The 15,388-nt window shown below is 42.1% G+C and overlaps 1 protein-coding gene across 1 annotated transcript in view; it reads left to right on the forward strand.

The window, feature by feature from the left end:
- LOC126095764 (transient-receptor-potential-like protein) overlaps nucleotides 1-15,388 on the forward strand; it is a 191,057-nt gene that overhangs the window by 18,039 nt on the left and 157,630 nt on the right. Inside the window, exons 2-4 of the mRNA XM_049910569.1 lie at nucleotides 3,645-3,776; nucleotides 6,838-6,971; nucleotides 10,392-10,629. Coding sequence (XP_049766526.1) covers nucleotides 3,747-3,776; nucleotides 6,838-6,971; nucleotides 10,392-10,629 — 402 coding nt within the window. The 5' untranslated portion in view covers nucleotides 3,645-3,746. The remainder of the gene's footprint in view (nucleotides 1-3,644; nucleotides 3,777-6,837; nucleotides 6,972-10,391; nucleotides 10,630-15,388) is intronic.

The following is a 15,388-nucleotide window of genomic DNA, read 5'->3' on the forward strand; positions in this document are numbered from 1 at the left end:
ATTTCTTAGTAAAACCAACTGATTTGTATATAAGTACAACATAACTTCTGCACACTTTCAGTGCAGTAATGTGTTCATTGAAAATTTGTGTGTGTGTGTGTGTGTGTGAGTGTGTGTGTGTGTGTGTGTGTGTGTGTGTGTGTGTGTGTGTGCGTATAATCTAACTTCTGCACCATTTCAGTGCAGTAATGTGTTCATTGTAAATAAGTATTACAGTAATTGTATTACATGTTTATTACCTTATAAATAAATAAAAAACTTTTTTATTTTAAATTCAGTGCATTAGTATTTGTAAAATGACTCTTAGTGTTCATTAAAAAATGACGATCATTCCACTTGGGACCTGTGGAATGGTACATTAGCTTATTTGTTTTAGTTGTAAATATTTGTCGTGTATTGTTGTTTTTCTGACATGTTCCACATCCTGGAGGACCTCCTCACTACGGATCAACTGGAATGAAAGTAAATCTAATCTAATCTAATCTTCACGCCTATAGCGACCATTCCTTCCAATTTCGAACAGGGCTTTATGACGTCAACTAGCCCCAGTTTAAGCTGACCAATCATGCCTCTGCTGAGGGCACTGAACTTGGCGTTTGACCGGCTACGAAAGCAATCTGCCTAGACCACCGGCCATCTGGCGCCAGACAGTCGCACCCACCAGAGCACGGTCCACAAGTATTCTCTGAATCAAGAGGACAATGCAGTCAGTCGGTGCCAGGAGTCTTCGTTCCGGAGGCGCCAGAACGGTAAACACATAAACTGCAGCGACACTCAGACGTCTCGCTGGTCGTTCCGCCCTGCATACAATAGGCGAAACTCGACCGACGTCAGTCGTTCCGCCAGGCACTTAAGCCCATTGTACGAACCCCTCAGAATTTGGGGAAGTGCAACCCCCAGCCGTAAATGCTTTTTGCCACGTCCTCCAATGCTCACCTCGGATAGGCCACACAGGGAGTAACCCAACATACATAGGAATCAAGTGAAAAGTATTTTCGAGCTCTCAGTACAAATACTCTCATTACAATAACCTTATTTGGTCTGTTACCACTGTGCAACGACATGGAACATTAATAAAATCGATGACAATGAGAGACGACATGCAAAAGAGGGCATGGAACCTCTCAAGCCCTGTGATATGCCTCACAAACATCACCAACATTGGCTGTTCTTTTAGAACTCATAGTATTGGAAGCCCAAATTTCGTCAAAATTAAGGCCGAAAGCCCTGTGATATGCCTCAAAAACATTGGCTGTTCTTTCACAACTTACAGTATTGAAAGCCCAAATTTTGGGCGGAAACCTGCATTCTATGAAATTCGTTGTCAAATAATCTGAAAAAATGTAACATTTTTACTTTCGTGTTTAATGCTCATTAAATCTTCAACAAAAGCACCCCCAACTTCGTCGGTAGGAAGAAAAGTCAGATAAAACACCCAGTGGAACCATTTACCTATTACTTAGATCAGTGTTATTTCGTTTCTAATCGGAAGATGGCCTCAGCGGCTGAATTATCCTCCACCAGGCCTGTGTCAGATGAAATGTACATCCTACTATTAATGAAAATGGTCACGCCTGAGTAGTTTTTTTTTTGTATATGTGTGTGTGTGTGTGTGTGTGTGTGTGTGTGTGTGTGTGTGTGTGTTAACTACTTCGAAATCAGTGTGTGTGTGTGTGTGTGTGTGTGTGTGTGTGTGTGTGTGTGTTAACTACTTCGAAATCAGACACAATGATCAACAGTTGGCACTTAATATTCATATCATCACAAGCACTTAGGATTTCAGTTAATACTTTTTTGTATGTAACTGCTGTTTTATTACGCAACAAACTTAGTATTGACTATTATTTGAAAAATGAATTCTATACTTTACAGGAACGCAGCAATCCATTTCTATCCTACTACTCACATGCGAAGAGAAGGAACAGCAGACAGCTTTACACAGTCGGAGAAAATGACTAATTACAACAGTGTTACCAACCGTTCAGTGAAAACATTTCCAAGTAGCAAATAAAACACTCACGCGCAGTCTAGTTGTTTATACTGTACCTCATCGCGCGCAGTCGACCTGCCTGCTCATGTAATACTGAACCTTTCGGCGCACAGTTGGGCAAACGAGCTTCTCGCGCGCAATCCGTACCCACTCCAATTTTTTGCGCAATGTGCTTGCCAATGAAATCAGCGGATGAAGAACAAATCGCGCCACACGCCACTTAACAACATTTCACTTCTCTTCCTCCCTGTCCTCAAAAACAACATGTTTGTAAAATTCGTGTTGCCTGAAGTTTGCGAAACACTGCCTTCTCTGAGCTTGTTGCGGACATCCTCACAGTCTTTGCATCACAAAAGCGCAAAATACAGGATGAGGCATAATATCGAGCGATTTTAAAAAGCACGCGAATCGAGCTGCGTCGGAGAGAGGTGGAGGGGATAGCGTCAGGTACGTTTGGCACGAAATAGCATTTAGTCATAATGGAGTGCTGGACCCCACAGCATTGTGCGTACACTGTCAAAGCATTTTATCAAAACCGTAGTTCGTACCAGCTAGCGCGTTGTGCATTCCGCTACCACTCCAACATTAATGGGAATCGGCCGGTGGCATCTGCCTCTGCGATTAAAAAGTGTGTTGAGAACTCTGAGGAGGCGGCGTCAACGACAAAGTAGAAAACTGGGAAACCAAAACCTGTGCGCACATCTGAAAACATCGAACGTGTAAGAGCTGCCACTGAGAGAAGTCCTCGTCGCTCAGTTCGGCGGCACAGCGCTGACTTGGGATTTCAAACACAACGGTAAGAAGAATTTTACACCAAGTTTTGCACTTTCACCCCTACAAAATCCAAATGGTTCAGGCTCTTAAGGAAACAGATCATGTGAGCCGAAGCCGGTTCTGCTTAGAATTTTTGGACATGATTAATCAAGACGAGGACAACGTAAACCGTTTGTGGAACTGCATGAGCAACCATTGCGCTACGCAAAAGTTACTGCGTACTACACCATGGCAATACTGTAACAGTGACATTGCGCAGATACGCAGACATGTTGGAAAACCTTTTTACTCCACAGCTTGCATACGACGAAGGGAACGATGAGAAGTTTTTCCAGCAGGACGGAGCAACCTCCTGCCTTGCTCGAGTAAGCATAGATACTGTCAATCGTTTGTTTCCAAATCATGTGATCTCCCGAAGTGGGGATATTACATGTGCCGCTCGTTCACCGACCTCACAACATGTGACTTTTTCTTGTGGGGTTATACGAAACGCAAAGTGTACCAGGAGAACCCCCATCGAACAATTGAAGTCCTGAAAGAGCGGATCCGACAGGAAGTTGTTCAAATCCCACTGGCGTGCTGCGCAATGTGATGATAACTCACTTCAAGATCCGGCTGGAGGAATGTGTGCGTCTAAACGGATGACATCTTTTCGGAGCTATCTTCAAAAAATAACCGATGTTTTACTATTGCAGAAAACGCTTTTTCATGTATTTTAAGATTATTAAATTAACGAAGTGTTTTTTCTTAACAGCCTTTTCAAAATCGCTCTTTCTTATGCCTCACCCTCGACTAATGGCTTAAGAACAAACAACGCGCAAAATATCAGAAAACAACGAGTCGAGAGGACTAACCACCACATGCCTGTTGTGTTTTTCAGCTCAGGTAGCCCGAGCCGACCTGTGCCTACTGCCTTGACTGCCTTGGCCTACACCGACTACCCTACCCTCGCCTAACACTACTACTCAGCACCACCACCACCATGGCGGATGAGAAGAAGGACCTGGACGGGGTGAGTGTCTAGGCAACCAGCGATTCTGCTGATCACACGTCCCCTTCTTGCAGAGCGAAATCCTGCAATAGGTTTGGTGGATAGTTCATTAAACTTACATCTGTCATCTAAATTTCTTTAATGTGTTTTGTTCTAACAACTCTTTGAGACCTTAAATACAACATTTACGTTGCACACTGATGTGTAGATAAGTGTGGTACAACAGTTTTACATAGACAGTTATCGACTACCAAGGTATTGGATTTCATGTAGCATACAGGAAGAAAAAAATGCATATGAAACATTCAGCGAAAACTTAATAATGAAATCCGTCTATTGTCTTTTCAATAGTGTCTCTGCCTCACCAATGCAGATTTCGAAGCGCAACTTCATCAGTTGTTATCGAAGGTCCTTCATTGTCATGTCAGCCGGCCGGGTGGCCGAGCGGTTCTAGGCGCTACAGTCTGGAACCGCGCGACCGCTACGGTCGCAGGTTCGAATCCTGCCTCGTGCATGGAATTGTGTGATGTCCTTAGGTTAGTTAGGTTTAAGTTGTTCTAAGTTCTAGGGGACTGATGACCTCAGAAGTTAAATCCCATAGTGCTCAGAGCCATTTGAACCATCTGAACCATTGTGATGTCAACAGTCCAGAAAGAGTATTTGTGAATATACAGTGTGAATGTTCATATAATAATGTTAACAGAATTTGGAAGGTACTACATTGCGATGTATGTCATAAATAACAGAAATCAGAAAAATTCACAGATACGTATTTTTGCCATGTTGACATCACACTAAAGGACCTTCAATAAAATTGAAACCCTGATAACTAGGCTGTGCTTCGAAATATATATTGGTGAGGTTAAAATACTATTGAAAAGACAGCAGACGGACTTCAATATTACATTTCTATTCATGTAACTGTCTTGGTTTTGCCATGAACAAGCACTATGGCCACCACTGAAAAAGTTTCTGTATTGGGGAACCCTTGAAAAATTTTGAGCAATGATCTTTTATACATAAGGGGGCACGAAGAATAATTACTGAACGTTTCCTCGTACTTTTCTTTGTTTTTTTTTTCAGTTTAATAGTCCTGTTAAGCATTAGATTAAGTTACGCGCGTAACAGTACTTCTTTCATACAACACAATTCACACACTGTCGAAAATAGCAGCATGTGATTCATTGAAGCGCCAAAGAAACTGATATAGCATAATCAAATACAGAGATACCTAAACAGGCAGAATACGGCACTACCCTCGGCAACGCCTATATAAGACAACTAGCGTCTGGCGCAGTTGTTAGATCTGTTACTGCTGTTACAATGGCAGATTATCAAGATTTAAGAGAGTTTGAACTTGGTGTTACAGTCGGCGCACGAGCGATGAAACACATCTCCGAGGTAGCGATGAAGTGGGAACTTTCCAGTACGAACATTTCACCGTGAATATAAGAAATCCGGTAAAACATCAAACCTCCGACGACGCTGCGGCCGGAGAAAGATCCTGCAAGAGCGGGACCAACAACGACTGAAGAGAATCGTTCAACGTGACGGAAGTGAAACCTTTCCGCATATTGCTGCAGATTTCAAAGCTGGCCCATCAATAAGTGTCAGCATGGGAACCATTCAACGAAACATCATCGATATGGACTTTCGGACCCGAATGCCCACTCGTGTACCCTTGATGACTGCACGACACAATGCTTTACGCCTCACCTGGGCCCGTCAACACCGACATTGGACTGTTGATGACTGGAAACATATTGCCTGGTCGGACGAGTGTCGTTCCGAACTGTATCGAACGGATGGACGTGTAAGGGTATGGAGACAACTTCATGAATCCATGGACCCTGCATGTCAGCAGGGGACTGTTCAATGTGGTGGAGGCTCTGTAATGGTGTGGGGCGTGTGCAGTTTGAGTGATATGGGACCCCTGATACGTCTAGATACGACTGTGACAGGTGACAAGTACGTAAGTATCCTGTCTGATCACCTGAATCTATTTATGTCCACTGTGCAATCCGACGGACGTGGGCAATTCCAGCAGGACAATGCGACACCCTACTCGTCCAGAATTGTTACAGAGTGGCTCTAGGAACACTCTTCTGAGTTTAACCACTTCCGCTGGACACCCAACTCCCCAGACATGAACATTATTGAGCAGATCTGGGATGCCTTGCAACGCGCTGTTCGGAAGAGATCTTCACCCCCGTGCTCTTACGGATTTATGGACAGCCCTGCAGGATTCATGGTGTCAGTTCCCTCCGGCACTACTTCAGACATTAGTCCAGTCCATGCCACGTCGTGCTGCGCGATTTATGCGTGCTCACCGAGGGCCGCATACGATATTACGCAGGTGTACCGTTTTCTTTGGCTCTTCAGTGTATTTTCGCTGTATAAGCAGATGAATTGTTTTCATTTGCCTTTTCATCACCGAGAAAGTATTGAAACAACTGAAATTATAGCCAATACGACTATTTTCCTGCTTTTCCAACAATTTCAGCTTTTAAGTTCCTAAATTTCACATTTATAACAAACTCATTGAAAACATGCATTATAAGATATACCGACTTTGACTGTATTTCGGAGCAGGGTAAACATAATCATACGGCGTACAATAGCTCAGACTTCGTGAAAGAAAATCGGACATTTCAGCAACTCAGTATGTCGGAAAATAAGTGTTCTGGGAATATAACTTATTAAGTCTGAGTCGTCTTCTCTTTATGAAGACCAAAACTTGCTGTCAGTGTGTGTAGGCAGGTTAAACAGCATAATTCAGTTCGATGTCTTTCATATTAGTAATTTTAAACCGGCTAAAGCAATTAGGTGACCGCACAGCATACGGCGCATTATATTATACAACATTCCAGTTCATTACACATAGGACGATGTGTTGGAGGTAAATTATAATTTACTGACGTAGGTGTTATATAATCCTCGCCTCCAGCTCAAGCCATTAGAAGAATTTTTTAATAAGTGAGGTCGGTCTATACACTGAGATGAGTAAGCTCTAGGCCGCTACACAAACATTACTGTTGACTACTTGTTTCTGAGGCGTTGGCTGACCTTTCCTTCGTTCCAGGTGGGGCTGGAGATCGAAGCCCCAGGCGTATCCCGGGAACCAATCGTGATGCCCAACCTGCCAAGACCGCTGACCCTCGACGAGAAAAAGTATCTGCTCGCCGTCGAAAGAGGAGATGTCCCGAACGTCAGGAGGTATAACACTACATTTTCAGAAAATTAGAGAAATACGTTAAAGTCTTAAAAACTAGTTAAAGAGCGTTTCAAAAAGCATATCTGATTTTTACTAACGTATTTTACGGATTATTAGACGCTACGGACTACAAACATAACTTAATTTGAAAGCATTTTAAAAAAAAACATGTTTACCATTTTTATTATTAGATTGCAAAGCCAGATTAAAAAAGTTCTCAGTTTATAAAACCGAACTGACCTTTAAAATCCTTGAAAATCGTCATCTGAACTTTCTTTTTCTTCTTCTTCTTCCTCTTCGTTGTCATGTTCTCCTCTCCCTAAGATGGTCTTCACTGCAATCGAGACGGTTACTTTTGCTGCACTGTTGTTTGATTGTAAGTCGTTTTAAAGACCCCTTCGGCGTGAACTGGTGTTGGGTTTCATCCATAATCCATTTGTTCCATTCACCTCTAATATACAATTTAACATCTACATCTATACGTTGCAAACCACCTTGATGTGTATGGCAGACAGTATGTCCCATTGAACGAGTTATCAGGATTTCTTCCTGTTCCATTCACGCATGAAGAATGATTTTTTGAATGCCTCAGTGCTTACAGTAATTATTCTAATCTTATCCTTACGTTCCCTATGTTAGCCATAAGTATGGGATTGTAGTATAGCCGCAGGTCATATTTGTTGCATCGGTGCACTGCTGGCTGCCATTTGAACCCAGTGTTGCCAGATTCAGATAGGTTTCCCGCAGCAACGAATATATGGCCATTTTCAAGACTGGTGGGAATTTTAAGTCAAACACTGGACATTTTTATATTGATTTCGAGTATAAGACGCACCTGAAATTTGGAGGCAATTTTCGAAGAAAAAAGTGCGTATTACAGTTCGTAATACACGGTATTCATATCTAATTAGACAAACATGATAACAGGACAGGTACAAATTGTATAATACCCACAAAACACAAGGCTCTTGGTCGAGTCGTGTAGACTTTGCTCTCGAGGTAGCTCCACAAGAAAAAAATCACAGATTGATAAATCTGGCGATCTAGGAGGCCAGGGAATGTTACCGAATCGTGAGATCACACTGTTGACAAACAATTCTCGCACATATGCCAATGATTGACGTGCAGTTTGTGATGTCGCTCTGTCCTGTTGAAACCAGGTTTCTTGAACGTTCGGAAAGTTGTCCAAAGCAGGCGTAACGAAAGTTCGTAACGTCTCCTAACGATCGGTACTGACCGTTATTGTGTTTCCCTAATCATTAGCGAAAAAATACGGTCGCATAAACCCATGTGATGAAACACCACACCATACTGTCGCTTTACCAGCGTGTAAAGGGCGCTCAATAACGTCATTAGGATTTGTTTTTTCCCAGTAACGGTAGTTCTGTTTATTCACATAACCTGTGAGATGAAAATGTGCCTCATTTGACATTCACAACTTGTTTAGAAATTTATCGTCATTGTTTATTTTTGTTATCATTTATTGACAGAATCCTACTCGCAACCGGTAATCGTGGTCCTTCAATTGTTGAACTATCTGTAGTTCGTATGGATGAAATTTTAAATCAAGATCAAGAATTCTGCGAGCACTCTCCCGGGACACTCCAACTACTGCTGCTTGCTTACAAATTGAATGCCGTGGGTTCCGTAACACAGACTTGCGTACAACATTAATGTTCGCTGCAGAACGCACACTTCTTGATTGACCTGTTGTTTTCCTCTTGAGGGCAGATCCAGTCTCTTCAAAGTTATTAATCCAACATTTTATAGCGTGTTTCGAAGGAATGGCATCATGACGTCCTACATTATAGAAACGCCGAAACTCCCTCTGCGCCGCTACCAAACTATCATTGTTTTTATAAACCATTTTTATAGCTAACGCATGCTGTTGTCCTTTCCACTGGTCGATGCTACTGAAATGGCGGACTGTTTACTTACTGTCACGAACCCGCAGTGCTGCCACCTGTCCATGGCTGCCACTACTCATTTCAAACATTTCCGTTATTCTGTGTCACCCTGTACATGCTCTATGTGCCCACCATCAGCTACACAGGCAGTATCTACACAAGACCTAAGTTCTTTATGTAAGATTTCATCACTGGTGTTGCTATTTCGTTTTTGAATTCATTTACATCTTCAGTTAGAGAGGGAACAAAACTACATTCCTTCACATATTCCAACAAAAAGACGCATTGTGTCATATCTGGAGATCTTGGAAGCAAGACTGTAGGGTAGTGTTTCAAATTCCCGTTCGCTATATTCAGCGTTTAAGCAATGCTCCATTCAGAAACTGTCATACACTTGTGGCAGTGTGGTTGGGCTCAATCTTGTTGGAGTATGAAATCATTGGTCTTCCTGAAGTAGTTGAAAAAGCCACAACTGTAGCATTTCATCAATTCATACCAGTCACGGTGTTATTCTTAAAAAGTGAATGAGCCATGTGCCTTTTAATAAGAAATGGAACAAAACACACTCACTTTAGCCATATCTCTTTCATGTTCAACCATCTCCTGTGCATTACGGAGTCCCTATATGCACATATTATGCCAGTTAACTTTATCATTAACATGAAATGTTGCTTCAGCACTGAAAAATAACCATAGCAAAATTTATGACAATGTGCCATGTGTTCTTTATGTGTTGCAGGCGATAGGGATATTGGTGGTTGTCATGCAGGATACCTATAATCGTACTTTGGTTTTTACCATGCTGGCAGGCAACTTGCCTGGAGCTTGTACTAGGGTACGTCTCAATATCCTATAGAACCCGGTCCTCCATATTTGATGTACACACAGTCTGCCATCTCTCTGCACGTTTGTTTGTCTGAAAGGACCCAAGATCACAGAAACGTACAAAAAGGAATTGAAATCTTGTGTGATGTGGTTGGCGTCTGTGAGAATACTTGTTTTGGTGTAGCCGTGCTGCCTCTTGGATATTTCTATCTTCTTGGCCTCACACAAACCCATCTCGACCTGTTATCGACATGAATACCAGACCATTCTGCTACTTACAGTACGCTGCGTCAATCACACAATCTGCAACACCCAAGGAACACGCGGAATGTGACCGGAGGAACTGTCATTCGTCAGCGCCATCGACAGTGGCAGCGATGCATTTCAGCAGACATGTTCATAGGATCTTTGTTCCTCCATTTCCAGTCAATACGTCCCTGCACTTTGTTGGTTTTACTAATGTTCACCCAGTGTAGCGTCTTATGCATGTTAGGCTGTAATCCAAAATCAAGCGAGACCCATAGTAGTAGAGGGTGATATGTTACAAGTCACACATCTACTGTGATGGTACTTTCTGAAAGTAAAAATGTCATAAAGGATGTACAGGCTATAATTTAATTGCACAGTATTCTCAGATGCAAAAGTAAGCACTGAGTCTGGTACACTTTAGTTAATGTCATTGCATTGCAGGATGTTGCAGCTAGCGCACCACAAAGGGCACATCAATATCAATTGCCTGGATCCGCTGGGAAGAGGTGCGCTGACATTGGCCATCGACCAGGAAAACTTGGAGATGGTCGAGCTGCTGGTCGTGCTCGGCGTAGAAACGCGCGACGCGCTTCTGCATGCTATCAACGTAGAGTTCGTGGAAGCCGTTGAACTCCTCCTCGAGCACGAGGAAATCATCCATAAAGAAGGGGAGCCTTACGTGAGTAACGACGTTGTGTAACAAGCAAGCATTAGATTTTCCTGACACCACTGCTTAATGACAACCCCTCACACCTACAACAGTCATTCGTTCCATCACAAGATCGCTTTTTAATGTCTTTATATCTGTTCTCAATACGCTCTATGTGTTAGTCGTGGTCAGAAAGGTGTGGTGTGTAGTTGTGTGTGCATTATGTCGCGCTCAGTGCATTCCAGCCTGGGCAAACTGTTGGTGCTCGTACGGTGGGTGTTTCCGTAACCCAGGTACCGGTAGCTGAAGTGTTCGGTGTTTCGATGGGCACCGTGTCGAAAATTTGTATCACATACAGGAAAAACGGAAAAACAAGTTCCGCTAAGACACAATGCGGTCAAATGTTTGTATTGTATGATCGTGACGAACGGTCATTGAAGAGGATTTGTGACGAGAAATAAGAGTAGGGCAACTGCAAAAGTCACTGCAGAACTGAATGTCGCAAACGCAAAGCTATTGGCATCAAGACAACAAGAAGGGAACTCCACAAGTAGGGAAATGCAGGACGTGCCGGAGTTCCAAAAACACTTATCAGGGATAGAAATCCCAGCAACTGGAAAACGTGGTGCCAAAGCCATAAAACCTCGACTATGGAGCAATAGAAGAATGTCATTTGGACAAGTGAGTCTTGTTTCACACTATTTCCATCTTCCGGCCGAGTTTACGTTCCAAGAGTGAGACATGGGGGTTTGGTGATTTGTTGGGCTGCCAGATCGTGGCATTCCATGGGTCCCATTGTAACTCTTCAAGGTTGTATTACTGCCAAGGATGATGTGACCATTTTCGATGATCAGGTCCATTCCACGGCACAGTGTTTGTTTCCCTGTGCTAAAGTTGCGTTCCAAGATGGCAAGGCCCCTTTTCACACAGCTCGCGTCATTCAGCACTGGTTTTGTGAGCATGACAACGAATTGTCGCATCTCCTGTGGCCACCACAGTCACCACATCTCAATATTACTGAGTGTTTCTGGTCTACTTTGGACAGAAGGTTATCTGATCGCTATCCACCTCCATAATCATTACATGAACTTTCTACTACTTTCCAGGATGAATGGTATAAGATTTCTTTCAAGCCAAAAAGGGCATGTATTTCTCCATTTTGAGACATCTGGAAACTGTTTTGAATGCCAAAGAATTTTCTATACCGTATTAGGCTCGATAATGTGTTGTGTTTTTGGTATTTCCACATTTTTGTCCAATCTTGTATTTTGGTCTGTGGTAGCAGATGGAACAGTCAATTTAACTACTCTCCCCTTACAATAGTCCCTGAAGTAGTAGTACAGAAAAAGTGGGATCCTCAATTCACACAACCTTGAGAACAAAGACGGCTGCTATAAATGGTCGTGGGTACTTAATATCCACAAGGATGCTAACAGCGAATCGTGCTTCTATGTTCTATAGATCTGATGTTGTATTTACTGCACCATCTGGTTACTCTCCTTTCTAGAAATTATACTGCTGCCATCTCATCCCATACATCTCCATGCATGCAACCAGCCAATCACATAGCTCAAGTAGTTCAGCAGGAAAACTGGTCGGTATGATGCTTACTGCATCAGCTCACTCTCCCCCACAGGACTTATGCACCAAATAATACTATTTTTTCTTACTTTTATCATCATGAACATCCATATGAGACCTACACTTCCACAGAATTGATTCCCCGCCCCCACCTAGTTTGGTGCATTTATGCAACCACAAACCCACGTCTATACATGCCTCATATACTCTGTCAATAAAACTGTAGTCACTTCCCTGATGTGACTATGAAATTTGCTCGGAGATCTACCAATCCTTCCAGATCTAACAGATTTACTTCTTTCCTCTCTTCACTTTCCAACAACTTTGTGCTGAGTCTTCTTCCCAGTCATTTCACTCCCTTCCTCTCCAAACATTATCTTACATAAAATCCTTCCTCTCCAAATACTGTCTTACGTAAAACACACAACTAAAAAATCCACACCTCTATCCTGTTCCGCCAGCACAACTACAACTCATCTCAATCTCAATACCAACAAAATTACACTTCTCACCCATCCCATCCCTTGACAAACATAAAAGTATGCACTAGCACGATGGCCAGCAACAGTGCAACAAGGGTAAAATATCACGTTGTCCTAAGATTTAACTATATTCCAGAAACCATTAGAAATTTGCATTGTAACTTCAAAAATTCAAAGCAAGTCATCAGTGCTTATGTTACTAAACACATATACTTCAATGTCTTTTTAAGATTTACATTTATGTTTAAAAACACTGACTTAATAATGAAGATAACTGATATTGTTGACATAACACTTTCTGCCCATATGGAGAAAGGGGGAAGGGACCAGGGTAAGGGGATGGGGCTATGATGGATAAAAAGACTCATCTCCACACTGTTTATGGAAAGCATATGTATTTCATTTATGTTTTGTGGAGTGTGTTATTCGACTGTAAGAAATATCAGAGAGGTATTTTGAGCTCATTTTCAAAATGTTTCCAGATGCACACAGATTGACAAATATTGTCATTCTAAATAGAAGAAAGGAAGATTAGGCTTCAATGTTGTGCCGAACTCTTCTTCAATGCATAAAAGATAAGGTGGCTTGCCAAACTTTGTTACACTATAGCAAGTGATTTCCAATTCATTGTTGTCTCAAGGAATCTGTCCAAGAAAGATTATCATATAATAATGAAACACCTTATTCACAAGAAATTTTAAGCAAGAGGACATTCTTTACTGAATTACACAATACTCTTAACCAGCTTTACGTGAATACCAACTTGACTGACAACCTTGAGTTGCAGTACATTGTTGCAGATTGCAAGCTGTACTTGTGATGAACTGGCTGTGGAGAAGCATAGAGTTTATTGTGGAATCTGAAATACATTATAACCTGACTTTTCTCCATACAAATAGAATGGCCAAACGTGAAAGCCTCATTAACTGGAACGAGACTCGAGCCCTGAGGCTGTGTATTTGTAATCTGATACAACTCCACAGAGATTGCCCAACACATCTGACATACTAATAACAATAAAGTGCCATTGTTTGTTATATCAACAAAGAGACTGCAATGATTCAAAATTAAAAACAGAGAATCCCTGCAGACTGAATTTAAGAAAATGCGATGTCACATTATTATGTGGTGGTATAGTCTCAAAATGGAAAGTGAAGGACCCCCTAGCTTCTACATGTAACATATGCACATTCATGTAAATGGAAAATCTGTGCCTTGTAGAACCAGCCCTACATTCATCTAACTTCTTGGATATGTTCATCATATAAAAGGCATAAATGATTAAACTTTCATTTGATTCGACTCTGATGACCACCACCAACATCTGTATGACTTTTAACCCTCGTGGAAGTACTTTGTACTCTTTGTGGCATTGAAACATACTGCCTCTGAATGTTATCTCTATGGGTTTCTTGTCATACTTGAAACATTTGTTGCATCAATTCATGGGCATCCAGGTACAGCCCATGGGTGAAAAATCAAGGAATAGGGCAGGTCAGGCAGTTATGTGTACATTCCTTGAAACAACTGTGGTGTGAAATGGAGTGAGGATTCTTGTATTATTTTGCTGGATTATACCATTTGTCTTAGGCATTAAGGACATGACGAGAGGTTTACCATTCTTGCCATATACACCATACACTGACGAGCATTCAGTCTCCCTTCAACATTTACGATGTCAGTCCTGTTGTCATATCCAAGAGCTCCCCACACCATCACTCCAGGAGTTGGAGAGGTATGGGTTTTGAGAATGAGTGCTTCTTGTGATCTTTCACCAGGTCGTCTATGATCACATTGACCTCGATCTGACGACCACAGACAGTAGCGAGATTCATCACTGAATGCTACAGATTGCCACTCAATGTCCCAGTAAATTCTAGCTCTATACCGTGGAAGTATGTTTTGTCTGTGGTATGGTGTTAGCAGTAAATGACACATACAAACTCGAGACCTAACCCAACTTCCATTAACCTGTTCTCAATTGTTTGTGTCAACACTGCCTGCAATCTCCATCCAGATTTCAGCTGTTGTTGTGTCGATTCGTCAGAGCCATTCAAATAGTCCAATGATCTTTTTGTGATACAGTCTTTCTGGAAGGATCTATGACTAGTCTTCTTGCCACACTGACGTACTGAGCTCGTTGACACCATGTGTTCTGTAGTCCTTGCACTACACCTATCTGTCTGTTGGTACTGTCGGTATGAAGCCTCCATTTCCTTCATGCCAATGATTCAACATTTTTCAAAATATGAAAGATGGAAACAAATATCTGTGCATGTCCTCTGGGCATGTTGCATTACTATCCTCACTTCAAAACTTTTGGGAATGTTACACACTACCAGTAGCCATGCTTTGTTGAGACACTCTGTCATCTGTAGGACTGTCTTTTTTCTGTACTGAAAACGGGCTTGAGTGAGGATGCAATTTTAATCAAGACACCCCACAGGTGTGTAAATACTGTAATTTCAGCTTAATGTCATTCTGTGAAGGTGTTCATGGTGTCACACTTTCCATTTCTGTCACTGTAGTTTTACATCCATCTTGTGCGTCTGGCACAGAGAGGACCCTAATCCACTAATGAGTAGGCAGTAAGAGTGTCACTGTCTGCTAGTTTACAGAAGGTCAAGTTGGCGGAAGTAACAGCAACAGAAAGTCTCCACCTGTACGGAGATAAAATGCAGAGCCTTTCTGCTCGATAACAGAACACCTCTAAAGGGACGGATTGG

The sequence above is a fragment of the Schistocerca cancellata genome, chromosome 8, assembly GCF_023864275.1.
Source record: "Schistocerca cancellata isolate TAMUIC-IGC-003103 chromosome 8, iqSchCanc2.1, whole genome shotgun sequence".
Taxonomy (NCBI): Eukaryota; Metazoa; Arthropoda; class Insecta; order Orthoptera; family Acrididae; genus Schistocerca; species Schistocerca cancellata.